Source organism: Phoca vitulina, unplaced genomic scaffold (genome assembly GCF_004348235.1).
Source record: "Phoca vitulina isolate PV1807 unplaced genomic scaffold, GSC_HSeal_1.0 scaffold22, whole genome shotgun sequence".
Lineage (NCBI taxonomy): Eukaryota > Metazoa > Chordata > Mammalia > Carnivora > Phocidae > Phoca > Phoca vitulina.
In genome coordinates this window covers 528,175-554,737 of record NW_022589725.1, presented here as the reverse complement: position 1 = coordinate 554,737, position 26,563 = coordinate 528,175, and the positions used below count along the sequence as shown (strand labels likewise).

The 26,563-nt window shown below is 44.9% G+C and overlaps 1 protein-coding gene across 27 annotated transcripts in view; it reads right to left on the bottom strand.

The window, feature by feature from the left end:
• ZMYND8 (zinc finger MYND-type containing 8) overlaps nucleotides 1–26,563 on the bottom strand; it is a 122,967-nt gene that overhangs the window by 53,402 nt on the left and 43,002 nt on the right. For 20 of the 27 annotated variants that reach the window (XM_032420130.1, XM_032420131.1, XM_032420128.1 and 17 more), the window contains 8 exons: nucleotides 21,565–21,783; nucleotides 18,579–18,692; nucleotides 16,258–16,350; nucleotides 15,034–15,121; nucleotides 12,074–12,129; nucleotides 8,758–8,835; nucleotides 7,386–7,501; nucleotides 1,070–1,551 (listed from right to left, as the gene is read on the bottom strand). In XM_032420130.1, coding sequence (XP_032276021.1) covers nucleotides 1,070–1,551; nucleotides 7,386–7,501; nucleotides 8,758–8,835; nucleotides 12,074–12,129; nucleotides 15,034–15,121; nucleotides 16,258–16,350; nucleotides 18,579–18,692; nucleotides 21,565–21,783 — 1,246 coding nt within the window. The remainder of the gene's footprint in view (nucleotides 1–1,069; nucleotides 1,552–7,385; nucleotides 7,502–8,757; nucleotides 8,836–12,073; nucleotides 12,130–15,033; nucleotides 15,122–16,257; nucleotides 16,351–18,578; nucleotides 18,693–21,564; nucleotides 21,784–26,563) is intronic. The other 7 variants (XM_032420147.1, XM_032420152.1, XM_032420133.1 and 4 more) reach the window with 1 other exon arrangement.

The following is a 26,563-nucleotide window of genomic DNA, read 5'->3' as shown; positions in this document are numbered from 1 at the left end:
TGAGGCAGGTCCATTACTATGTCACATTACAGATGAGGGAACTGAAGCATCCAGACATTTAGTATCTTGGGGCGCCCAGGTGACTCAACTGGTTGGGCATCTGACTCTTGATTTCAGCTCAGGTCATAATCTCAGGGTCATGGGATCGAGCCCCCTCTCAGGCTCCATGCTCAGCGTTGAGTCTGCTTATGGTTCTCTCTCTTCCTCCGCCCCCTCCCCCCACTCACGTGTGCACTCTCTCTCTCTCTCTCTAAATTAAATAGAGAAAATCTGTTTTAAAAAAGACATTAAGTATCTTGCCTAAAGCCATGTGGCTAGTGAGTGGCAGAGCTGGGATTTGAGACGAGCATCCTCATTCTTCACCACTCTTCTACAGCAAGTGTCTACGACCTTTATTGAGGAGTGGGAGTGCTCCGGGGAGAGGACATTATTGCTGACCTTATACCCTGCTCTAATATTTGAGCACTACATAATGGGAAGGTATAGTTTTGACAGATAATCCTCTGATTAAAATAACATTCTTTTTTTTTTTTTTAAAGATTTTATTTATTTATTTGACAGAGAGAGACACAGCAAGAGAGGGAACACAAGCAGGAGGAGTGGGAGAGGGAGAAGTAGGCTTCCCACAGAGCAGGGAGCCCGATGCGGGGGCTCAACCCCAGGACCCTGGGATCATGACCTGAGCTGAAGGCAGACCCTTAACAACCGAGCCACCCAGGCACCCCCCTAAGATAATATTCTTGAGAAACAAACTGTTATGGGAAGTTTTGCTGTGATAATCCAAGAGCCAATGTGACCTGAACTCTGAAGGATTACTGGCCAGCTCTGCCCACTGCTAGGAATGACCTCCATCTGGCCTTTGGGGACCACTTTTCTCCCTTCTTGATTCCTAACAGCAAGAATCCCACTGGGTTATCCATTTAAAATTTTAAATATGCTCCACTGGAGCAAAACCCCATAGAGCTCCCTTGCATGTAGGGGCGCTGGTCCGCTGGACCCCGACAGGTGTGGCCCCAATGGAAGCCCTGTGTCCCAGGGGCCTCCTCCCCATCTCCCACCCCAGGCTGACCTGTGCTCTTGTCCAGGAAATCCATGGACTCCTCACTGGCACTGAAGTGGCTCGAGGTGGCCTTCTTCTCAGCATCCTGCTCCACGTCGGAACCCGTGTGCACAGAAGAGTTTGTACTCATGGGGGAGCGGGGCATATCGGACAAGGAGATCCTGCGGCCTGCACCCCCACTCAGCATGGGCTTGCTCATCAGGATCTTGGGGGACGCCGTCATGTCAAAGTTGAGCTTGACCTTCTCCTGCTTGTCTATCTTGGCAGCACCGGCACTGGGGTTGCTGGGGTCGAGCAGCATTTGGTACTGGCTGTTAGGCGTGTAGGGTGTCCTGAAGGGAGAGTAATTAAAAACCCCAAACTTCCTGCGGATGTTCTCCACGTACACTTCCATCTCCTGCATTGCACTGTTGAAGATGCTTTTTGTCTTTTTCACAGAAAAAGGAATTTCTTTAGACATGAGGTAGCAATTATTTATTGGAACCCAGGCCCTAGGAGTGCAGAAAAGAAAGAAGAGCTGAAGTCAACTTTGGTCCTGTCAGAGATTCCTCTCTTCTTTTTTTTCAAGTTTTTTTTTTTTTAATGTATTGTATCACGGTATGCTTAAGTGCCAACATGTAAACGTACGTAAACGTACGTAAACGTACGTAAAAGTACAGGTGTGCGGTAGATCTCTACAGCCTGTTAATCATAACTGAAATCTTATGCCCGATGATTAGTTACCCCCCCATTTCCCCAACCGCACCCCTGGCAAACTACCATTCCACCCTTTGATTCTGTGGATCTGACATGAGATAGCTCCTATAAGTAGAATTCATGCAGTGATTTGTCTTTCTGTGACTAGGTTATCTCACTTAGCACAATGTCCTCCGGGTTCAACTATGTTGCCCATCTTTTTGTTTTCTTTATTTACCATATTATCTTTTTTTTTTTTTTTAAGGTTATGTTAGTCACCATTCATTACATCATTAGTTTTTGATGTAGTGTCTCATGATTCATTGTTTGCGTATAACATCCAGTGCTCCATTCAATACGTGCCCTCCCATCACCAGGCTAACCCATCCCCCCCAACCCCCTCCCCTCTAAAACCGTCAGTTTGTTTCTCAGAGTCCATAGTCTCTCGTGGTTCGTCTCCCCGTCCAAATTGCCCCCCTTCATTTTTCCCTTCCTACTATCTTTTTTTTTTTTTAAGGCTGAATAGGAACCCCTGAAATGTATATACCACGACTTCTTTATCTGTTCATCTGTCAATGGACAGTTAGGTTGTTTCCAGAACTGTTTTTTCCTTAATGCAAACCAAATTAGCCTTGTATGTTTGCCAAGATTTTTTTTTTTTTTTGGCCAAGATTCTTAAATACATATCTATTCTTTAAAAATGACTTGGTTTTGCATGGTTAATACATGATTTAACCATTAACCCAGACATGTTCTGTCATAAGAACAGAACACCAACAGCAAACTTAGTGAAAACATTAAAAGACTCCTAAATGTAGTCATTTTAATCCATTAAAAAAATAGTAAATCCCCTTTTGGCTTTGGGTGAGTAAAGAGTAAGAAAACAGTCACTGTGGGTACCTGGAGGCTCAGTTGGTTAAGCGTCCAACTCTTGGTTTTGGCTCAGGTCATGATCTCAGGGTCGTGAGATCAAGCCCTGAGTCAGGCTCCGCACTGGGAGTGGAGACTGCATAAGATTCTCTCTCTCCCTCTCACTCTGTCCCTCCCTGCCCCCCATGCCCACCCATGCATGCTCTCTCAAAAAAAAAAGAAAGAAAGAATAAATGTTCTGGGGCCCTTAAGTGGCACAGTCCATTGAGCACCTGACTCTTGGTTTTGGCTCAGGTCATGATCTCAGAGTCATGGAGACTGAGCCCACGATGGGCTCCACGCTCAGCGAAGAATCTGCTTGGATTCTCTCTTCCGCTCCCTCTCCCTCTACCCCTCCCCACCACACGTTCTCTCCCCCTCTCTCATAAATAAATCAATCTTAAAAAAAAAAAAAAAAGGAAACAGTCCCTGCATCCAGGACTGCACCTCCTAAAAGAGAATCAGTCCCAAAGTCCACTGCTCTGCACTCAGACGTGAAGAGCTTTCCTATCTCTTGTAAAACTGGGGTTCTACATGGCACTAGAAGGAAACACTAGAAAACCATAACCCTGCGAGGAGATGCACGGCTTCAAATAGGGGAGAATTCACGTGGAAAATAAGCAAGGAATAGCCTCCACCTTCCATTCCCGACTGGCTTTGTCCTCCTGCCTTCAACCCCCCACAAGCCAGTATGCTCCGCAGAGCCTTCACGAGAACAAGAGCTGCTTCTCTGGAATCAGTGGCCGAGTGGCTGCAGGCAGGAGATGGCAGTACAACCTACCACTGCTCCGGGTGGGGGCTGAGCCCGAGCGAGAACTGGAGGATAGACTGTGTGGCATTTGATTCCCCAGCCTCGAACCCGAACCCGTTTGTAGCTGGGAATTTGGTGAGAATGAGCTTTTTCCAGGGAGGCCTTTAGGATTTCACAGACCATAAACTCACGCCAGACACAAAGCAATGGGGAGCAAAGTGGACGGTGGGGAGATAGAACAGTCCAACACAAGCATTGTCTACTGGGGAACCTCACACGTGCCCGTGCAGGAATCTGGACCCCCCCCACCCCCGCCCCACTGCTGCAGAGTCTCCCAGCATTTTAAAGAGAAGCAAAAAATATGGACTGCTTATATTGCGTTCTACCCAAGTGTTAACGTCTCGTTCCTATTTTGAAGAGAAAGCAGCCCAAGAAAAGTCAAGTATGTGCACGGGGTGGAATTCAGGGCACAGACTGGGGAGGTTTGCCACTCCCGGTGATAACTAGATCGTGACACAGACTAAAACCGAACACCCCAAAAATATCTAACTGCTCTCTCAGCGTGCTGCAAATTACCAGCTTCTCATCCACCCCAACTCACTGCTGTCATCCCGCAGAGACCTGAGGAACCACATCTGCAGCCAAACAGAATGAGACAGAGCAGGAGCCAGATGCCCCGTGGGTGAAAGTCTGTGGCTGTTACAACTGGGTGAGCAGGAGTCTGGACTAGACAGGACAGCTCGGAGGAGAAGCCGGGACCCCCCAGCTGCCCCTGGACAAACGACTCCCCCTCCCCAAGCCGGCCTCAGCTCCGTCATCTTGGTAAGGTGGAGGATGAGCCCCTCCCGGGAGCGGGGTCACGGGGAACAAATGAAATGCACCTCAGCCAGGTGGCCAGTCCCCAGAGCACCGGGAGCCCAGCATGCAGCCGGCCACTGTGACTGTGTTCCCCCCACACCTCTGCCTGGGGTTGGGGCCTTAACTCTTTCCTGCCAGGGTCTCAACTGCCTTCCATGAAGGTGTCTGCCAACTGATTTCAGGAAAGTATTCCCTTTCCTTAGAGCAGGCCCAGGACAGAGTTAAAGGGAAGTTAGATTTGCTTAACAAAAATAAAGTCTCTGGGGGCAATGTTATGAGAGGCCCCAGAGTCACACAGCTGAGCTACTCCCTATGCTGGGCCTCAAGTTTCCTTCTCAGTAAAATGAGAATAAAGCAGCTTCTGCAAAAAGCGCTTAGAACAATGCCTGCCGCATAAAAGGCACTCCATTCATGCCAGCTCGCTCCTCTGCGGCTCTGCAGACATTTGATAAAATATTTCCTGGATTTTTATATGGTATCATTTATGTGTGTGTGTGTATGTCTATGAAACCAAACCCCCAAAAAGCAAAAATTTTTAAAGGACAAAAAGCACACGACAAGACTCTTCATAACATGACTTGATCCGCAGGAGCACCTCCCCGGGCTCGCTCTAGTCTTTATTAACCAGACGATGAAGACGTAACAGGCTGCGCCATTTCTTATTCTGCTCTCCTAACCAATGTGGCTTACATGTGTCCAGGCTTATGCTCTGCTCCACAACCCCAAAGTTTCTCTGCGAGAAAGGGACAGCCTAGGGGCGCCTGTGTGGCTCAGTTGTTAAGCGACTGCCTTCGGCTCAGGTCATGATCCCAGGGTCCTGGGATCGAGCCCCACATCGGGCTCCCTGCTCCGCGGGAAGCCTGCTTCTCCCTCTCCCACTCCCCCTGCTTGTGTTCCCTCTCTCGCTGTGTCTCTCTCTGTCAAATAAATAAAATCTTAAAAAAAAAAAAAGAAAGGGACAGCCTAGCCCATCTCTTTAGCCTCCATGTTGTGCTGCTGGGTCTGACCAGCTCTGCTTGAAGAACATCTCCTGGGAGGAAGGGACTTCAGTGGCCTCATCCCGAGAACTCCCAAGGTTCTGCGGCTCACCACCTACTCCCCACCGCCGTGCGGTGTCCTTAACCACTCCAAGGGGCTCCCCTCACCCAAAATGAGCCAACAGTTCAGCACGTTCCCTCCAAGGGAGCAGAAGACACTGAGAGGGTTAGGCAAACCTCACGGGCATCAGACTTGGGCTGCCGTCTTTTTCACAAATGATGGGGGAGGCGGGGTGCCGGCTTCCACGACAGTTCCTACCTAGAACCAACCTATACCAGCAAGTTCCGGGGAAATGGCCTCGGACTAGGACTAGCAGAGCTCAAGTCCCCTAAGCCACCTTCAGTAGCTGATATGCAGGAGGACGTCCACGCAGAATAGGCTAAGCTGAGAGCAGAATCAAAGATGCTAAGAGTCTGAGAATATTTGGTGCATGGGGGCAAGCACTGATTTCCCCCACCCACCTATGTCCTAAATATATCCACACTGGGTCATATTACAGAATGAGAATAATCCCAAATCATCAAGATGGCTAACACTTGCCCTGCTATAATGAAGCAGCGGGAAGATGCACAACCGGATACTAATTCCTCCTGCTCTTCAAAGAAAAGGCAGACTCTGACCACAGCCTGTGTGCTTGGGGCCCTGCCCCTCCCCCACCCATCTCTTACCAGCCTCCCCCCCTCCCCCTGTCCAAATCACCCCGAGCTCCTCCTTCTCCCAAGCACAGCAGGCTGGCTCTGTCTGTCCCTCCACCCAGATCTTCACTCAATCCCGGCCATTACCTCCTGATCTGAGATCATCTCGCCTGTATGTTTACTTGTGTATTATCTGTCTTCCCCACTAGGATGCCAGCCTTCAGATGGTTGGGGACAGTGTCTGCCTGCTCACCCCCAAATCCCCAGCAACCAGCACATGACCTGACCCACAGCAGGCAACAAAAGATCTCCAGCAAAGTGGTCAAAATCAAACAAAGCAAAATACTTCCTATCAAACCCGGGTGCCTGGGTGGCTCAGATGGTTAAGCGTCTGCCTTCAGCTCAGGTCATGATCCCAGGGTCCTGGGATCGAGCCCCACATCGGGCTCCCTGCTCATCGGGAAGCCTGCTTCTCCCTCTCCCTCTGCCTCTCCCCCTGCTCATGCACACACTCTCTCTGTATCTCTGTGTCTCAAATTAATAAATAAACTCTTAAAAAAAAAAAAAAACAGGACCCTCTCAGCGAATTCCCATTTTGCCTCCAGACAATGGATTTCTAGCAAAATTCACTCTTTGGTTTTTTTTTAATTTGCAAGACAAGCAAAACTGAACAGAGTAACAGTTCGGATTCCAGTGTTTGAAATTATACACTGTATTTTATGTATATTCTGTGGCTGTATGTAATTTTTAGGGTACGTTTTTTAAGTATTCTCCCCAACACGAACACTTTTTCAAACTACTTGGTAGGGCTTCGAAAGGTTTTTGCCTCATTTAATCACAACACAGCTTGCTAAAAGAGAACTGAGATATTAACCACGGCTCATCTGGGTCTACCTGTTGTTCTCAAGCATGTAGGAGCAGGAACTGCTAAGAGCTGGAACAATTCACTTCCCTGTGAGCAAGGGAAAGGGGAGGGTAGAAAGGCTGGCAGGGAGGGCTCCCACCTGTTAAAACAGCCACCTCTTATAATTTCCTATTTTAGCTTCAGAGAAAAGGCAACAGGAGGGAACCGCCCAGCACAATGATAAGAGATTCATTTACTGGCAATCTGGGGAAATACTTCTGATCTCTGAAAGCATTATTTTGAAAAGCAATTTGCACGGCAGTTTAATTTGCTCTAGAAAATCCAAAAAAGAACAAGCAGCACCTAAAATAGCCATGGTGCCAGTTTCATCAACAAAACTACGAAAGCAAGATTCTTCTCTTAAACATACCTGAAAACACTGAAGCCCACACATTATCAGGCTGAACACAGCCCAGGACTGTATTTTTAACCACAAGATCACTGGTTGGTGTCATGACAATAAATAACACAATAATCCTCTGCCCCTGCTTGCATCCATGATCGTATCAAAGGTTCAGTTAACGCTATATGTTTGCAGCCGGTTTGAACTCCCACCTGTCATGCTGTCCAAAGAAACGAGCATCAACCTGCCCATCTTTATCCCGCAGAGCTTTTGCAGGCCAGAATGGAAACCCCTTCAGTTTTGCCCAGACCAAAGGATGTGGATTGCTCTAGGAACAGAAAAACAAAATCCAGAGTTTGTATGTATTTGACAGCAAGACACGCATATAAAGCTTGGTGTGTGGCGATACAACAAGGCCACCAACTGAATGAGAACAGTTCTAGGCAGGGTCTCCCAAGTGGGCTCGCCTAGGAGGGCATGAGGCCAGTAAGCCCCAGGCAAAGCTGGTTCTGGGGGTGAACGACAAAACAGAAGGACGGAGCACCGACAAGACCAGGCTTGGACCCTGGCTCTAATGCTATTACCCGGGTGGCCGTGAGCAAGAGGGTCTACCTTCCCCTGCAACATGGAGACAGCAATGCCTACACCCTCCGTTAAGTTGGGGGATTAAATGTGCATTATAACTGGCAGGGAACAAGGGGTAGAATTAGCCACCTTTGTCCTTTATTGAGGCTGCCCAGAGCCTTAATTATGCAGGTGTTTATTGCCAAAGGCAGAAGAGACATAAACTATGTTCTACTTTTCCACTTTATTGGCCCCCATCTTGCCTCCCAGTAAGCTCCACCCCTACCCTCCTCCCACCCTCCCATCAGGCCACCCCAAGAACACACTTCTCTGCAGAACACCAGTTTGGAAAATGCAGATCCATGAGGAAAACAGGGTGATTTTTCTCTCCCCAACCCCTACCCCAAACCACCAAGTTGGAGAGACCATGGAGGCAATCCAGAGAGGTATTTCCAAACCTCTAAACACAGATCCAAAAGAACAAACTCACTGAACTCTCTTCCCGCTATCTGCATTACCAAGGGGCGCCCCCTCCCTGATGAGCTCCTTCTTGCTCTCTACCCTCCAGCCCGCCCGGAGTTAATAAACCCAGAAAGTCACAATGCTCCCTTTGGCACATGAATTTTCAGCCCCAGAGGTTTATTCTATCTGGATCACTTACATTCTGCCATAACTTTATCACTACAAAAATCATTTAAAAACTTCACCCAATGGGGCACCTTGGTGGCTCAGTCGTTAAGCGTCTGCCTTCGGCTCAGGTCATGATCCCAGGGTCCTGGGATCGAGCCCAGCATTGGGCTCCCTGCTCTGTGGGGAGCCTGCTTCTCCCTCTCCCACTCCCCCTGCTTGTGTTCCTGCTCTCGCTATCTCTCTCTGTCAAATAAATAAATAAAATCTTTAAAAAAAAAAAAAACTTCACCCAAAGTTTCACCGAATAAACCACCTGGACAAAGTAGCCTTGGGTAGCCATCTAAGGCATGGGGCTCAGAAAATGAAGTAAGGAAAAGAAATGCAACTTACACAAGGCTCACAAAACCAGTTATCTCGTTTTTGGCAAGCAGCTAGGTAACACTCTGGACATACTTCAATTTCATTCATCTGTAAAGCAAAAACACGTTAGGATGTGTCATCCCAGGGGCCTCACATCTGGCGGCCCTCAAGGAATGCATGATGGTGTTAGCAGTTAAGGTTAGCTAAACCAGGTCCAACAGTGGGGAACACCTTCAAGAAGAGTCCAACTACCCCCCACCAACCCCCATGCTTCACCTAACCCAAGCCACCACCATCACCACCTCCTCTCTCTCTGGACCACATCCAGATCAGCTTCTACTCTTGGCCCACTGCGGTCCATCCCCCAAGACACAGCAGCAGGGCCATCACGTGCCAACGTTTATCTGACCGTGGGTTGCAACCGGAATCTATGAGGTGCAGGACAGTCCCCGGGACAAAGAATTCCCCAGCCAAAATGTCAGTAGTACAGGAAACTAACAGAAACTAACAAGGAAATCTAAACTCCTGATGAGCTCCGTCAACGCCAAGTGTGTCCAGGCCTTGGGCCTCCTGAGCTCCCCAACCACCTCCAGAACGGCTCGGCCTCTGCTCATTGTGCTCAATTCCCACACATCTCTAATCACACCATCCAGAGCAGCAGGTGCTCAATACCCTGTTGCCTTATTTTCTCTCCACCGACGACAATCTGAAATTGTGTAGCTTGTAGACCATCCTTCTCCCTCTTGAAAAAGTACATTCCCCTAGGATATCTACACCTGACCTAGAATCAAGGACCCCAGAAGCCCCTTTCTGGGATCTCAACTCAGACTCCACCATTTTCTAGCTCTGTAACTCTAGGAACGGTTGCTTATCTTGTCTGAGCCTCCATTTCCCTCCCATTTCCTAATGTACAGAATGGGGATGCGAGCAACACCTACCAAACGGATTCTAACAATTATAGGAGATAAATGTAAAGCACTTCAAGTGACACAGTAATCAATACATCAGTTAACATTGATCAGAGATCTCTGCTGGGATCACCGAAGTGTTCTACAGGTACTAATCCATTTATTCTTCACACTCCCTTCGAAGGCAGGACTGCTGTTACCCCCATGTGACAAATGGAGAAAATGAAGCCCCAGAAAGTCAGGACACCTGCCCAAAGTCTCACAGCAGTAAAGTGACAGGGCCAGGACTTGAACCCAGGCAGTTATAACATTATAACTAATAATGTTATAACTATAACTGACTAACTTAAAGGTGAGTGAATAAATGAGTGAATAAAGGAACAAAAGAATACATGCATGAATGAATGATGGCATATAGTTCCTCCTTCTACTCACTCTACCTGTACGCTATTCCAAAGGTACTGGGTAAAGAAGGTGGTAACGTCAGGTCCAGGAGAGCCCTGCCTTGGAGCCCACACAGGGGCAATGTACTGCCAACAGGTAGAATCAGAAATGGCAGACACAAAGTATCTGGGTTCAGTAACTTCCACCTCGGGGCAACCCACCAATGATTAAAAGCCTAGGCTTTAGCTCCCAAATATAGGAAAACAAATGAATCCCCAAGGGGGAAACAACTGGACAACTCATTCATACAAAACTCCAAATCAACAATAAACATATCAAAAACAGTCCATCAGGCGCCTGAGTGGCTCAGTCGGTTAAGCATCTGCCTTCGGCTCAGGTTGTGATCCCAGGATCCTGGGATCGAGCCCCACATCAGGCTGCCTGCTTGGTGGGGAGTCTGCTTCTCCCTTTCCGTGCCGCTCCCCCTGCTTGTGCTCTCTCTATTAAATAAATAAAATCTTTAAAAAAAAAAAAAAAAAAACAGCCCATCACCACTTGTCTTCAAAGAAGTACAAACCAAACTCACAGTGACATGCCTGGTTTTACTAATCGCATTGCAAGAACTTCCAATATTGAGAAGGACACAGAAAAACTACCATACTCACCCATCCCAGGCTGCTGTTTAAGATGCTACAGCTTTTCCCGAAGCCAATGAGGAAATATCTACCTAGAGCCTTAGTATAAATGTTAGAAAGGTACCTATCATGTCTAAGGGCTAACATTTCTAACATTTATACTAAGAAAATCATCGTAACAGCTATGAAAAATTCTATTGTCCCTGTGTGTTTAATTACAATGGGGAAACACTCAAACTAAGTGAAAAATATAAATTATAAAACTCTCTATAAAAATAGGTAGAGGGCGCCTGGGTGGCTCAGTCATTAAGCATCTGCCTTCCGCTCAGGTCATGATCCCAGGGTCCTGGGATCGAGCCCCACATCGGGTTCCCTACTCAGCGGGAAGCCTGCTTCTCCCTCTCCCACTCCCCCTGCTTGTGTTCCCTCTCTTGCTGTGTCTCTGTCTGTCAAATAAATAAATAAAATCTTTAAAAAAATAAAAATAAAAATAAAATAAAAATAGGTAGAAATGGACATACCCTGAGATATCCAAGTGTTTTCCTTACAAATGAATGGATGAATGAATGAATGAATGAATGAAGTACACAGACATGTTTAAGTCCATTACATCTCGGTTTTTCGCTCTTATGAAGGGGGTCTAATAAAGCCTCCCTGGTACTGTTTCTGCTCCCAGCCTACCCCACAACCACTAGGGCCTCAGGGCCTTTCTTTCACATCATCAAAACTGTATTTCCAAGAGGGAATGAATGACTCTCCAGGACTCTCCAGGCCACTCCCTGAAAAACAATCAGGACCTTTCCAAGACATAACATCAAAACCCAAACATCTTCCCTAAGAAGAGTAAAAGGGGCCTGGCCCAATGCCACAGATTGTAGGGTGAACAAATCATGAGCCCTATCTATGCAACTAAGAAAACTCAGGATGCCCAATGCTTGGGCTTGACCATGACTCAAGACTGAATAATACAAGGTCATTTCCACCTCCCTTAGATCATGGGTAAGATAAGGGTGGTTTATAACATACTGGGGGGTCCACTCTTTGTCGCTTTTACTTTTCTTTGAAGACAGGGGGGCACTGTATGTGCCTCAATAAATCCCAAAATTGGCATGCCTGGGTGGTTCAGTCAGTTGAGTGTCTGCCTTCCGCTCAGGTCATGATTCCAGGGTCCTTGGATCAAGTCCTGCATCGGGCTCCCCGCTCAGCAGGGAGCCTGCTTTTCCCTCTGCCTCTGCCTGCCCCCCCCCCCCCCGCTTGTGCTTTCTGCTCTCTCTCAAATAAATAAAACCTTTTTTAAAAATAAATAAATAAATCCCAAAACTGCCACAGCTACCCACTGAGAGATTCTGCAGATAGAAACCAGCCACCCCAACCCCTCACTCTGGGTGCATTTAAAATCGGACAGTGAAAAACACATACCTCATGCTCACAGATTTTGATGACTACTTTTGCTATCTGCGTCAATTTGTGATTTCCTAAGGAATAAGAAAGTATGATTAATTCAAATGGAAACACGATTATTAACACCTAACCATGGGGTTATACTTCCACTAACAACCTTTCAACTTGCTTCCCCCCAGGATTAAGCTGCAAAGGCTAAAAACCAGAAGATTCTGGCTCCTGTTATTGGTTCAAATTATGTGACTTCTCCCCTAAACACTGAGCAATCTTTGGTGCCTCAATGTCATCTCTGAAACTGAGTAATTTTGATTCCTACAGCTCACAGGTTAGTATCTGGAAGATGCTTTCACGTTCGAAAGGCTCCAATTAGTGGAAAGGAGCCTCATTCGCCCATTGTTCCAGACTCCACATGTAAAGTAACAGGGGAAAGAAAATTAGCTCTGCTGGGCCTGGTGCTTCGAAATACATTTTCTTATTAACTCCTCAAGAAGCTGTACCAGGAAGCAGGTATGAATGCTCCCCTTTCATTAATGAGTAAGCCAAGGCTCAGGAGTCGTTCTTACATGAGACTACTTAGCTAATGAGTTGAAAATCTGGCCCCAGGTCTAACTCTAAATCCCTCACCTGCACACTAAACCAGAAGACAAGATGGCCGAAAAGCCATGCTTTCTTCAGACATTACGGTATTTCCAGACATTGTCAATTTCTTGGCAAAAAGATTTTACACACACACACACACACACACACACACACACACACACACACACACCCCTCCCTAGATTTCTGGCTTGCCTTGAAAACTCAAAAAATCTGATAACTCTGTGTCCAAAAACGACTGGGGTATCCAGTGGTGACCCCTTCAGACCAGGTAGGATTTCATTCCCCCAGTTTATCAGGCTCTAGTTCTCCCCTTGGCCAATGGCCATGCTGGCTTGTGCTGCTATTTTTCTGCCACCTAATCTCATCCACTTGCTTATGTGATCTTACCAGCCTTTCTATATATTTGAGTTAATAATCTTTACACGAATTTTCAACCGAGTGCCTCTCTCTCCCCTCCCGATACCAGTGGCCCCGCTACTGAGCTAATAATGCAGAACATGTGCTTTGAGCAGACAGCCACCCACTCATACGTCTTCCCTTATACATTAGCTAACAATCTACTCTAGGACCATACAGTAAGAAGACAGGGCGTCTGCTCTTCAAGATCTTACACCCAAAAAAAGGAAAAAAAAAGATCTTAACATCCTCAAACAAATAAAATTAGCACCATCCAGGAAGTGTGATAAACGCTACCATGGGCAAGTACAGGTACTATGAGATCTCCTAACGAGAGCACCTGGTATGGTCTGGGTCCATAAGTGAAGACTCCTCAGAGGACTAATAGGCTGACACTGAAGGATAAGAAAAAGTCATCAAGGCAGAGTGTTCTAGCAGGGAACAAGAGGAACAGAATGGAGCAGGACACTGGAAGAGCTACCTGGCCAGAAGGCAGACAGAGAGGACTGTGGGAGAAGGTAGGGCAATATGAAAGGTGCCATGAGAGGAGATTTTAATAGGAATCCTCGTCCATTCTGTCCAGAAGGCTCAATCCACAAAAACGCAACTGACACAACTTTATCCAGAATACAAAGAACTCCTAAAATGCAATAATAAAAACACAAACCACCCAGTTCTTGAAATGAGCAAAAGATCTGAATACATATTTTACCAAAAAAAGATATACCAATGATTAATAAACACATAAAAAAATACACAATACCATTAATTCTAAGGAAAAGGCAAATGAACACCACCATGACGTAACAGTTCACACTTCCAAGTATGGCTAAAATTAATAAGACAGACAACACCAAGTGTTGACAAGGATGTAGAGCAACTAAGACTCTCCTATGCATGGCTAGAAGAGTAGAAAATGATACAACCACTCTGAAGAAAGTTTGCCAAAATGTCTTGTAAATTTAAATAGAAACGTAGTCGGGGTGCCTGGGTGGCTCAGTCGTTAAGCGTCTACCTTCGGCTCAGGTCATGATCCCAGGGTCCTGGGATCGAGCCCCGCATCGGGCTCCCTGCTCTGCGGGAAGCCTGCTTCTCCCTCTCCCACTCCCCCTGCTTGTGTTCCCTCTCTCGCTGTGTGTCTCTCTCTGTCAAATAAATAAATAAAATCTTTAATAAATAAATAAATAACTAGAAACCTAGTCAATGACCCAGCACTACCACTCCTAAGTATTTACCCATGAGAAATGAAAATATATGTCCACACAAAGACTTGCACAAGAATGTTCACAGTGGCTTTATTCCTAACAGCCAAAAGCTGAAAATAACCCAAAGATCCTTCAAAATCCACAAAGGGAATAGATAAATAAATTGTATGCTGATACAGTGAAAAACCACTCATGGTAATAAAAAGGAACAAAGCAACTGATACATACAACAACATGCATGAATCCCCAAAAAAATTACACTGCATGCAATCAGCCAGACACAAAAGAATGCACTATGACTCCATTTGTATGAAATTCTAGAATATGTAAAACTAATCTATAGGGGCAGAAAAAACCAAGGAGGGTGGATTTACTGGTAAGGGACAAGTGGGAATATAACAGAGTGATGGAAATACTCCAGATTTAATCTGAGGTTGTAGTTATACCTTTGAGGTGGGTTACACATTTGTCAAATTCAAAGACTGTATTCACAAAATCTATCCATTTTTTCTATGTAATTATTCCTCCATAAAGTTTCTAAAAAGGACAGGTAAGCAGCATCATATAGCCATGAGCCACTATGGATACCAGCTCATCCCTTAAAACGCACAGAGTCACCGTCCCCTATTCACACATACTAGCAATCTATATACAAATATCTCAGTTTTTGGCCCTGGCGCAGGAAAAAAAGAGCATGATTCTTCAGGAAGGGTGGGAGATTGAGCAAAACACACAGCATAAACACTCTCTTTTTTAGGAGCCACCTAAACCACCCACCTCCATTATAAATGATGCAGTTGTGCAAAATCCACTTTGCATCGGCCAGGAAAGCTTCTGTGCATCCATACATTTTCTTTTTAGCATTCTGGGGAGAAAAGCCAAGGAGCATAATAACCCGTGAGTCTGTACAAGCCGCAGCCAATTAACACCTGCGTCCCCACATCATTTTTCTTAGCAGTCATTTGCCAAATTAATTAATGCTTTTACCCATTTCCCAAGATGCTATTATATTTGAGATCTAGAGCTCCATAAAAATGAAGTTGCTGAATTCATCACAGTAACTTGAATTGTTTCCTCCTATACCAGCTGTCATTTATCAAGCAGCCCCTTTCAAGAAACCAGGATATTTTATATACTGACATGGTTTTTATTCATTGTAACAGCCTCACATAAGCCTTGTGACTAAGAACGCCAATGACACACTATCATCACCACTTTACAGACAAGAATACTGAGGTCTGCGATTGTTAAGGAACTTCTGCAAAGTTCCAACGCTATTAATTTGTGAAGCTAGGATTCCAGCCCTGTCTTTTTTGAATGCCTTCTTTTCTTGAAAACCATGAGGGTGTGTGTAATTTTTCAAAGCAGGTTCGATTGAGCATTTGGGGGTCAGCAAGACAATATAAGGTTTTCTCCTCATCCATGCTTTTCATTCCCCATATTTCATGCCACAAATTTGAAAATTAGCACCAGGGTGATATGCACAATCTAAAGCATTCCAAGTGTAATTTTCAGGATGGAATTTTAGCCTGAACTTTTCAAAGCACCTTCAGGCATTAAGGACATATCCCTAACAGTAGAATAACTTCTAGGAAGCCACATCTTTATCAGCAATCTGAAGGTTTCCCAAACACTTAATTTTCTCTTTTCTCCTTCCTGCTGCCCTCATTAGCACCTCTGACAGAAAGAGAAGAGGAGGTAAGGCGCAAATCAATCCAATCACTGATTCATAGAAGTGTGACTTTTTCAGCTCAATTTTCAGACAATCACCAGCAAAAGTAATATTTGGAGCTCATCAGTGGAATTCAACACTCCATTACAATCCTTGGAAGAATGTTACAGAAGTTAAGGGATCAAGAGTTCTTCCATCCAAATAAAAATGGTACAGAGGATAGGCAGAGCAATCATCTAACTTGAGACGGGGCACAGGAAGTGAGGGAGGGCCTTTAGTCATCTCGGGAATTGTGGCTACAATGGTGAAGTTCTTTGATGGAAGCCAACCTTTTCCAATGTACAAAGGTCCATAGGATGGAAGATGTATTCCGCATAGTCAGGATGCTGTTCCAATGGAACAGGCTTCTGGAATGCATCTGTCTATAAAAGAAAAGAAAAGATGCACACACACACGGAGACACAAACCCATCATTACTGTGGAAAACAAAGCATTAATAGTAACAAAAGTACTTTCAAAATGGAGACAACTTTTCAGACAATACAGTTCTAGTGGTTTCCACAAAGAATGACCTTGGGGAGTACTAAGCTGGTTCAGCTTCCAGTTCTGCCTGGTTATCAATAATCATGGGGGGGGGGGGTTCTTTTGTTATTTGTTTAGTTTTCAAAATATATCCAAGTAACAGGTTCTGTCCTCTTCTATTAAGATCGACAAGAACAACACACCATCAGCTACTTCAGACGTGAACTCTGAATAAGGCTTATCTATGTCCTGCAAACATCCATAACCAAAACAGACAGTAAAATGTGGCCATACCCAGAGATGACACACTTAATAAAGTTCCCCCCTAAGTGCCAGCAGGTATTTTACACTTGGGGGGAAAATTCAGACAGTGAGATTTTGCTCCTCCTTCAAGAAGCCAAATTACCTCAACACAGAGACTATGTCAAAGTTTTTCATCTTGTGCCATGTTCTTAAGCCCTTACGTGAATCAGCTCAAAATGCAAGGCCCGGTTTGTTGATGGATTGTTTTTACTTATCAATATTTAAAAATCTACAAGATTTGGGGCACCTGGCTGGCTCAGTTGGTGGAGCATGCGACTCTTGATCTCAGGGTTGTAAAAATTCAAGCCCCACATTGGGTGTAGAGATTACTTAAAAATAAAATCTCAAAATCTTAAAATCAATCAATCAATCAATCACTAAAAGATTTAATTAAACACCAAATGACAGCCAAGCAAGGCATCTGAAAGAGCTACCACTTACAGTCACTGGAGCCCTCTTCTACCCAGAAGGAAAGTGTGTGGCCTTTGCAAGTTACAAAGATGCTTCAATATCATCGGCAACTTTCTGCCCTAATTGATTTTATATCAAACAATTTATGTGAGAAATTAGGCCTTCTTCGATTTTTCTCTATGGTTTATAATTCTACAGTGATGACAACTCTACATGAATCTGTTCTTTTTGTAAAACAGTCCCATAATTTAGCCTATGGAAAAGCAGAAAGTAATTCCTTGTCACTCAACATAAAAACAACTCTACAGTTAAAAAAAAAAGAGTTGTTTTTCTTTCCAAACTGAGGCTATCCATGCTTTTGCTTCCATTGACGGAGATTTTGTTACAAATAGATTCCCAATTTAGCAACACCCAATTGGCATGCTCTGAATTTTTTTCATGGTATCAAATTTCAGAATATAATCTCAAAACAAAAGCCTGTTTTTTTTGTTGTTTTTTTTTTTTTTAAGAAATTAAGCCACAGTGTCTATTCAATACCCTGAGGTTCTACAATGCTGTATATTCCCTTGACTTAGAAAGCAGACTCTGGAGAGTTTAACAAAGGGTCACCACTAGCCCGTATGGGGCCTCTGTGCAAATTGGAAAGGGAAAACCCTACCCTTAAAGTTTCTCTAGATTGGTCTGTACGAAGAATGTCATAACATGTTGATTATATGGGCACAACATATTATTTTTAAAAACGAGGCATTTTACGGTCATCTTCCTAAAAAATGTCACCAAAAAAATTAAAACCACCATGACTATGATGTGCCTGGGACTCTGGGGAGGGTAACCACTAGGAAAGAGAGCGTGCCAGCTGAAATGTGGCAGCCTTGCTTTCACATCTGGATTTCCTTTAAGAGGCAAAGGACTCTACATCAAATCCCATTTCAAAATTGAAGGAATGAACCAAATTCTCGCCCTTTATGGGAGTCTCATTGGTTGAGTTTCACTTGGAGGTTCCATCATCAGACCTTGATTATAAATAAACTGGGTTGTATTCCACTCTCTCATTGAAATGGAATTTTACAAACTCCCGAAGGGAGAAGTACAGAACCTCCTTACCCGATGGGGTCTGGGTATGAGGTTTCACTTCATGACTAATCAGCATTTTAAATCCCACCAACTTTCTACTGCATGTCATTCCCCCATTAAACTCATTGGGGACACGGAGTACTCACTACAGAGAATTAACTGATTGTCATCGTACTTTATATTTAATTTTTAGGTATTTGAGCCAGGCACATAAGAAGACCCAAAGAGTATGCACAGGTGTCTGGAAAGCAAAAACTACTCAGAACAAGAATGTTAACAGAAAACAACAAAAGTCACTATTTTCCATTTACGCTTATACCAAGAGGAACTTTCTTCTTACCCCTGGCTGTTTCATTTTCTGAATGGCAAACTTGAGCAGGTAGGATAACTGTTCGATGGTGAGCATTGTCATGGCCTTACTCTGAGTCTCGATGCATTCTGCTACTGTAATCTTCTACAAGTCAAAATCACACAAATGTTCAGTTAGAAAAAAATTACTATTCCCTGTACAAAGTTCCCTTTCCTCCTAATTTTCCAATAAGCTCATAATAAAAATTCCTTTCCATCCAAATGAGACTAGTTGTTTCACTTGAGAAGAACTCCAATCTACTTGACCATACACTGGATCAGTGGATAAAAATGAAGAGGCACACCAATCCACTGGTGATGACCTGATTTGGAAGTGTTTTTCTCTCATGAAGATGACATAATCTGAGAAAGAGGCAGGTGGGCAGGGACCTGAAAAATCGTCACGATTACAACCGTGGGTTTCAAGAATGGGATGTGAAAGGAAAGACCACTAATGGTTTTAGGGTGATCTCTGCACACAATGAATCAGTCACTTAACTTGATCCTCTTAGCATTCTGGGCTACCTTTCAGGAAACTGACAAGGCTTTAACTCAATGACATCACTGATGGAAAAGGACAGTCTTCCCTGTAGAAAGAATCCAAGGGTAGGAGAGAACTAAATATAAGTATGACTTCATTCTCTGTCACCACGGATGTGAACCCACTCAGGACATTCTGGCAAACGATGCAGGAAGCGTAGTCTAGCTGTCTGTCTCCATGGGAAATAAATGTCATTTTGAAAGGGAAATTCCCATCAAAGAAGAGGCCCAGAGAAATGTCTGAAACCAGACTCTGCTATGTCAATCTGGTACAATATCCCAGAGCTTCAGACTCCTTATGTAGCAGTAACACCAAAATAGCAAAGTCTGATGATGTCAGGAAACACTCTTTAACCATCTGTGTAGGGAGAGCTGAGAAAAGTTTCCTCCAATTAATCTTGATTTAGTTTCCATCCTTCATAGCTCTGGATCCTCCAAAAGGAACTTTCAGAAGTGTCTGGTTGGTTGTCGAGGAAAAGGGCAACACATGAGTTGCTCAGAAGCTGGAAACAGTACGTGATGCACGTACCTAGCTGCTTAGCTACCCGAGCCTGAGACAGCTAGCCTACACTGCCAATGCCCCCCTGGAAGAAATCTGGGGCCCTAAACCTTAAACACAGAAATCCTGTTTGTTTGAATCACTGTTTGCTTCCAGGTAGCCGTCCCCGATCCCTTCCCTCCTGGCTAGCAGCGCCCCGTTCCCATGATATAGACTGAAAGTGCCAGACAAGCATTTTCAAGATTCTTTTGCTTGAAGACTGGTCCAATCCTGACTGATGAGGCCAAGGACAAAGTCACCTGGAGGCTGAAGGGCAAGGTCCTTCTGCTTGATAAAAAGGGTTGTAAAGAGAAACACTCCTCCTCTTAGAGGGATTTTTGTCTAGGCACACGTGATTAAAAACCCCAGCAGCCAGCTTATGGCCATGGCGGGGGGCGGGGTAACGAGGACACACTTCGCCTCAACAGTGAAAGAGTCTGGCTATGCACAAACTCTGGCCTGGCCCTGCCTCTGGGTTCTTTCTACACATGAGAATAAATCCCTATTGATCCCTATTGTTCCAGCCCGCATCCATCAGGATCTTTACTCGCAGCAAAAGCCACTACCGTTTCTGCAAAATTATGAAACAATTGGGAAGGGTGGGTCAAGACAAAAGGAAATGGATGAAGGATCCAGTGCCCACACTAACTGTAGCAGAACCAGGTCAAATTGCTGAGCAAAGAGTATCCTACACATCTCTCCGTCTCGAGTACCCCAAAGAGAACCAGAGGCCATTGTTTGCAATTTTAGGGGCAGAACACCATTAAAATGTCATCATCGTATCGATGTGATGTCTCCTCTCTTTTCATATAGTTCTTATTTTTCTCCATTCCCAACACAAAAGCAGTACCACAGACACCGTCTTGTAGCTTGCTTCTTTTGAAAGACATCGGGAAGAACGTTCTATTTCGTACACAGAAAGCTTCCTTGTGTGAGATCAAGTTCTAATATACCTTCAAACCCAAGTGACATTCCGTATTAAATGATTTTGCAGATGGCATCATTTGCAGCATCTTGAAAAAGCATCGTAATTGGAAGTCACCAAGAATGGAAGATACCTCAGAATTGTGGAAATGGTCGTAACTGTTTTAATAAAGGAAAACGTTAGGCTTTCCGACAAATGAGATACTTATGTTCTTCACTAAGCCAGCGTCCTTCTGCTTGGGTTCTGTACCTGCAGCCTCCTCAATGGAAGGCGGCATGACTCGCTCCTCCTCTCCTTCACGCCGTTCTCAAGTCTCAGTGAGGCCTTCCTGGGCCTTCCTGGGCCTCTTCACTTGAAAGGGAAACACCCTCCACCCGCTTTATTCCCAATTCCTCCTCTTCAATTCATTTTATTTGGTTTTTGTCCTCTTCTCCTGAAAAGCATGTCATGCATGCCTCTTTTTGTTCACGGCCGGATCCCTAGCACCTAACGGGCACTCGAGAAACAGTTGCAGCATGAATGAAAGCATCAGATGACAACCACATGGAGCATACAACCCAAATTGGTCTTCTCGGCTACCGCCGATGACTTAACGGATGCAGCAGGAGACAACATCCAAGAAGAGGAAAAACAGCATGCGATCTTTTCAAAATACGTGAACCGTTAAACAGTTCCTAAGTTAACTTCTGAAATGTTCATTACAGCAGAATCAGAGAAGGTTGCAGATCCCAGAGTGATCCAAAGACCCAGGAAGAATCAAAACCAACACTCAGTGCAATTGTCACTGCAAGAGCAGCAGAGCTCAGGCCCCTGCCAAAGCTGGTCCCAAAAGGGGGTGACCAGGATAGAGCAAGTGGAAGGCAAGAGATTTCATTTTTTCCTGAATCTGGATTATTCAAAAATTTTTAAATGAAAGGGAGAATGAGAAAGGAAAGGAAACGAAGCAGATAATGCATTCATTCATTGGGAACTAACCTCACATTCAGGACAAAACCAGTCCCCCTCTGGTTCCGATGTCAGTCTCAGACACTTAGCGTGATAAACCCGGGGACAGAGCTCACAGCAAAGGACTTGGCCTTCCCGGTGACAAACCCAGCAGTAGAAATCATTCCGTCCATCCTGCGGTACAACATCAACAGGGTCTGTGGTGAGTGGCTGCTTCATATAGTAAAACGGACCATGTCTTAGTTCTGACTGAAATGTAGGCAAGAAAGACAGGTTTGGTTTCAAAACAAATGTGCATTCTCAAAAGGAATTTGAACAAATACATCAATAACAACAAAAGAACATCACAGCATTCCACACATTCCTTAAAAAGCTATCTTGCGTCACCCTACTAAATACAGAGTTTGCAGGTCATTAGATACTAAGACATTTTTTTCCTCTCTCTCTCTTCTACATTCAGAAGCCATAGATTGAAAAGCTGGTGTCTAAGAGTTAATAGGCTGCCCTAGCAGAATAATTACAGTGGCTACAACCCAGGCACACCCGGGTTCAAATTTTAGTTCTACCAGCTGTATGACCAGGGGCAAATTTAAACCTCTCAGCTTCAACTTTCTCATCTGTAAAATGGGGATGGTAATACCTAACATCATGGTATTTGGGTTGGGATTCAAGGGGATGATAGAACGTATGCATTTAACACAGTGCTGCTATTACTAATATACTTAAGAGACCAACAAATGGAGGTCTAAACAAAGCCAACAATTTGCCCTAGGATTCTTTCAACAGCAGGCTTTGGGAGGATAGAGCAATTGGATTTGAGTCACCAAAAAGAAAAAGAAAAAAAAAAAAGGCCATTCTTTTAAGTTTACCCCCAATTCATAAAATATATGAGCCACCAGAGGCTTCCTAAAGCCATGATTCTTCAACATGGTAGGTCCTCATATTCGCAGAGGTTCCAGATCTCCTATTCAGAAACACCAATAGCAGAAAGATTACATGAGTGGCCAATTCATGGGAATCAAAACCACTTCCTACTCCAGAATGTCAAGAAAAATGTTTCCCTAATGATACATTACACAATCTAACAAAGCCACATTCCGAACATATAAGATCACTCAGAAGAAACTCATCAGGAAAAAATGTCTACTGGAAATCAGTAACAAATACAATTTTTAAGAAGTACTGTAAGAAATTCTGGGGGTGGGGCGCCTGGGTGGCTCAGTCGGTTAAGGGTCCCACTCTTGATTTCAGCTCAGATCATGATCTCAGCATAACGGGATCGAGCCCCTCGTCGGGCTCCACAATCAGCGTGGAGACTGTTTGAGATGCACTCTCTCTCTCTCTCTCTCCCTCTCCCTCTGCCCCTCCCTCCTCCCTCAAATACATAAGTAAATAAATCTTCTACAAAAAAAGAAAAGAAAGAAATTCTGGGGGCAGCTGGGGAGCTCAGTTGGTTAAGCATACGATTCTTGATCTCAGCTCAGGTCTTGATCTAAGGGTTGTGAGTTTAAGCCCCACACTACTGGGCTCCATGCTGGGCGTAGAGCCTACTTAAAAAAAAAAAAAAGAAAGAAAGAAAGAGATTCTGGTGGTAAGCGTCACAATGACCTAATAACTAGCTGTGCGACCTTAAGAAAGCTACTCAACCCATTTGAGCCTTGATTCCATGGGTAATAGCTCAAACACAACCACAGTACCTATCTTTGACAGTAAGCTTTTTTCCTGTCCTGTCCTTCAACAAAACATTATAGTTTCCTCCACAAAGTCTCATATATTGGTTAAAGCTGCATAATTTTTGTTGATATTATGAATGGAACCTTTCTCTATCCTATTTTCTAAGAAGTTATTGTTGGTACACAGAAATGTTGTTAGTTTTTAATGCCGACCTCCTATTATAGGCAGTTCTAATAGTTTATTGATTAAAAACATCTGCTCTAAGCAACAGCAGTTTTGTCTGTTCATCTCTAGTATTTTTACACTCCTTTTCTTTCCCCCTTATTTTAATGGGACCTGTATTTTATCCTGGGACCCCCAGGATAATGGGAAAGAGTGGTAAAGATTAAAAGCAGTCATGTCTTGTTCCTGCTTTTTAGTATGAGGTTTTAAGGTTCTCAAAACGTCTGCTATTTCTACACTCCTTTTTATCAACCCTCCCAGATGCTTCCTTCGTAGATCTTTGTTAATCCATCCTTCGAAGCCTCCCTACTCTCATTTCTACTAAGAAAACAACTAAGACTAAGATTCCATTTATTTACCTGACAGAGACAGACACAGCGAGAGAGGGAACACAAGCAGGGGGAGTGGGAGAGGGAGAAGCAGGCCTCCCGCTGAGCAGGAGGCCTGTTGTGGGGCTCAATCCCAGGACCCTGGGATCATGACCTGAGCCGAAGGCAGACGCTTAACCAACTGAGCCACCCAGGCGCCCCAATAACTAAGACTTAAGGGTAACTCCATAATTCTTGAGCCCAGTTATTTCCCTGGTTCCATTCAGATACAGGTCTCTATACTTCGTTTCCAGACAATAACATCATTACCATTTTCTCACCATGTTAAGTGTTCAACATACTCTCATACACATCATCTTCATTTTATCCTCACACCCCCCAGAGAGGTACTCAGGATAGACACCACTAGTCTCACTTGACAGATGAGAAAACTAGTTAAAACAACCCAACTTTCTCTCGCCCTGATACCCTGTATAAGACAATGCTGGGTGAGGAGAGACTCTAATGATGAAGTGACCTCCTCAGAGAACATTCTCTGTAGGTCAAAATAACTTCTGTTTCATGCAAAGAGCTGAGAGGGGGGAGGGAGTGAATCTGAAAATTAGGAAAACAACTAGAAACACCACAGAAGGGGACATGAAAGGAGAACATCTGCGGGGGTGGCTCTCACCCTCACACTACTGTGGTTCAGGGCAGAAAATTCTTTGTGGGATGGAGCCGTCCTGTGCATTATAGGATGTGTGGCAGTATCCGTGGCTAGATGCCTGGAGCACCCCACCATCCACAAAACTGTGACGATCAAAAATGTCTCCAGATATTGCCAAACGTCCCTGGGGGGCAAAACTGCCCTTAGTTGAGAACACTGACGTACAGGGTCTGCTATCGGCCCAGGAAATGCTTGTTTGCGTTTGGGGCAGGAGAGAGGGCGAAGGGGGGCTTTAAGGAGGGGGCAGGGTGAGGAGAAGGAGGAGGACAAGAAAGAAGAGGGAGGCAAGGTGTGGAAAGAGGAGAAGATCCTCGTATGCAAAGATAAGCCTCACGTATCAAGCAAGCACGAACTGCTTCTAACCTGAGTGAGGTCTTCCAGAGTGCTTTTGTGGCTTTTGCAACACAGCAGTAAGCCATAGTTCAGTGCCTGACTTCCTTTCACCAAGTTAATAATAGGACAGGAAGAGTCAATCTAAACGAAACTGGAAGAATCGAACAGGCCAGCTAATCTCCCTAACTGGAAACCCAGGGCCTTCCTGTCCAAGAGAAGCCTAGCTGCCACTTCTAAAGTTAAGCTCCCTGCCCCCATGCCCTTGCCCCCAACCCACACCTGGCTGGGAATGGGTGTTCCTGGGGGAAATCATGAGGGATGCGTGCTAGGCAGCAGCTGTTGCTGCTGAGAACTAGCTGCCTGGTAACCTCCGTATCAGTCAGATATCTGCCTTATCTTGTAAGTGTTTCCTGTTCCATAAAAATAGTCTGATAACAAATACGGAACATTTAAAAAAGAAAAAGCAAATCATTCCAGGTAAAATGAGTTACGATTTTCTCCGCCCTATGTAGAAGGTGTGTTACCAGCCTGCTAGTAAGGCAAACAGGTTGCAACCTGTGTTATTATAGGATAACTGCAGGCTGTGTGAGCAAATGTGCTTATTTCCCTGCTTCTTCCACAGGCTGATTGAACAAGAGAACAGGCTCATTCACTCACTTCTCTAATACTTCAGTCTTGTGCCAGTAGCCAAAAACCTTCTTCTCTAACGGGTTCTATAAAGACTGGAAATAGGGGCTCCTGGGTGGCTCAGTTGGTTAAGCGACTGCCTTCAGCTCAGGTCATGATCTCAGGGTCCTGGGATCGAGCCCCACATCGGGCTCCCTGCTCAGCAGGGTGTCTGCTTCTCCCTCTTTCTGCTTATGTTCTCTCTCTGTGTCTCTCAAACAAATAAAATCTTTAAAAAAAAAAAAGACAGTAAATAGCTGAGGGTGTTGCAGGTCATGTGGTCTCTATTACAAGGACTCAAGTCAGCCACAGCAGCAAAAAAGCAACCACAGACAATACGTAAAATGAATGAATATGGCTGTGTGCCAATAAAACTTTATTTACAAAAACAGGCTCTGGGCAGCATCTTGCTCACAGGCTGTAGTTAGCTGACACCCGGTCTGCGTAAAGCAGAAAATGGGTGCTCTGGCTGTGTGTGAGCACAGGGTACATGTGTGACAAACAGGGGGACCAAAACTCAAAATCCCTACATGGACCACAGAGGTAACATACGCGAATGAAAACGGTCCTTGTTCCAGCTTTTGTTCTTCTCCATTTAAAGCACAAACACTGCAAAATAGGTCTCTGCTCTAAGAAAAACTGCCCAGCCCTGGAGTGTGAGGAATGTCACTGGCATTCAGCCTGGACGCTGGCGAGACAACAGGGAGAGGCAGAACTCGGGCCCATCTTAAGGGGCAGCCCCGGCTCAGCTCCAGTGATTAAGACAGCTAGGCAGATGCACACTCCCAGTGCTGCCTGAGCTCAGGGAGAAGCCAGGAAGCCTACACCTCCCCGAACTGCCTCCACTGTTAATACACTGCCCCAGCCCAACAAGGGACTTCTGTGAATATTTTTAAGTTTTTAAGACAATGCATGGGCCCGACAAAATAAGATCTAGCTCACCCATTTATGGTATGTATATACCCTATACTCAGAGGCAGTGAGGGGGAGCCCCATCATTCCTTTACCATCTGTGATCACAGGTATACCAATGGCCACCCAATCTGTTAGCAGATTATTTCTCAATCCCTTAATGATGCGGGGGGGGGGGGGGGGGGGG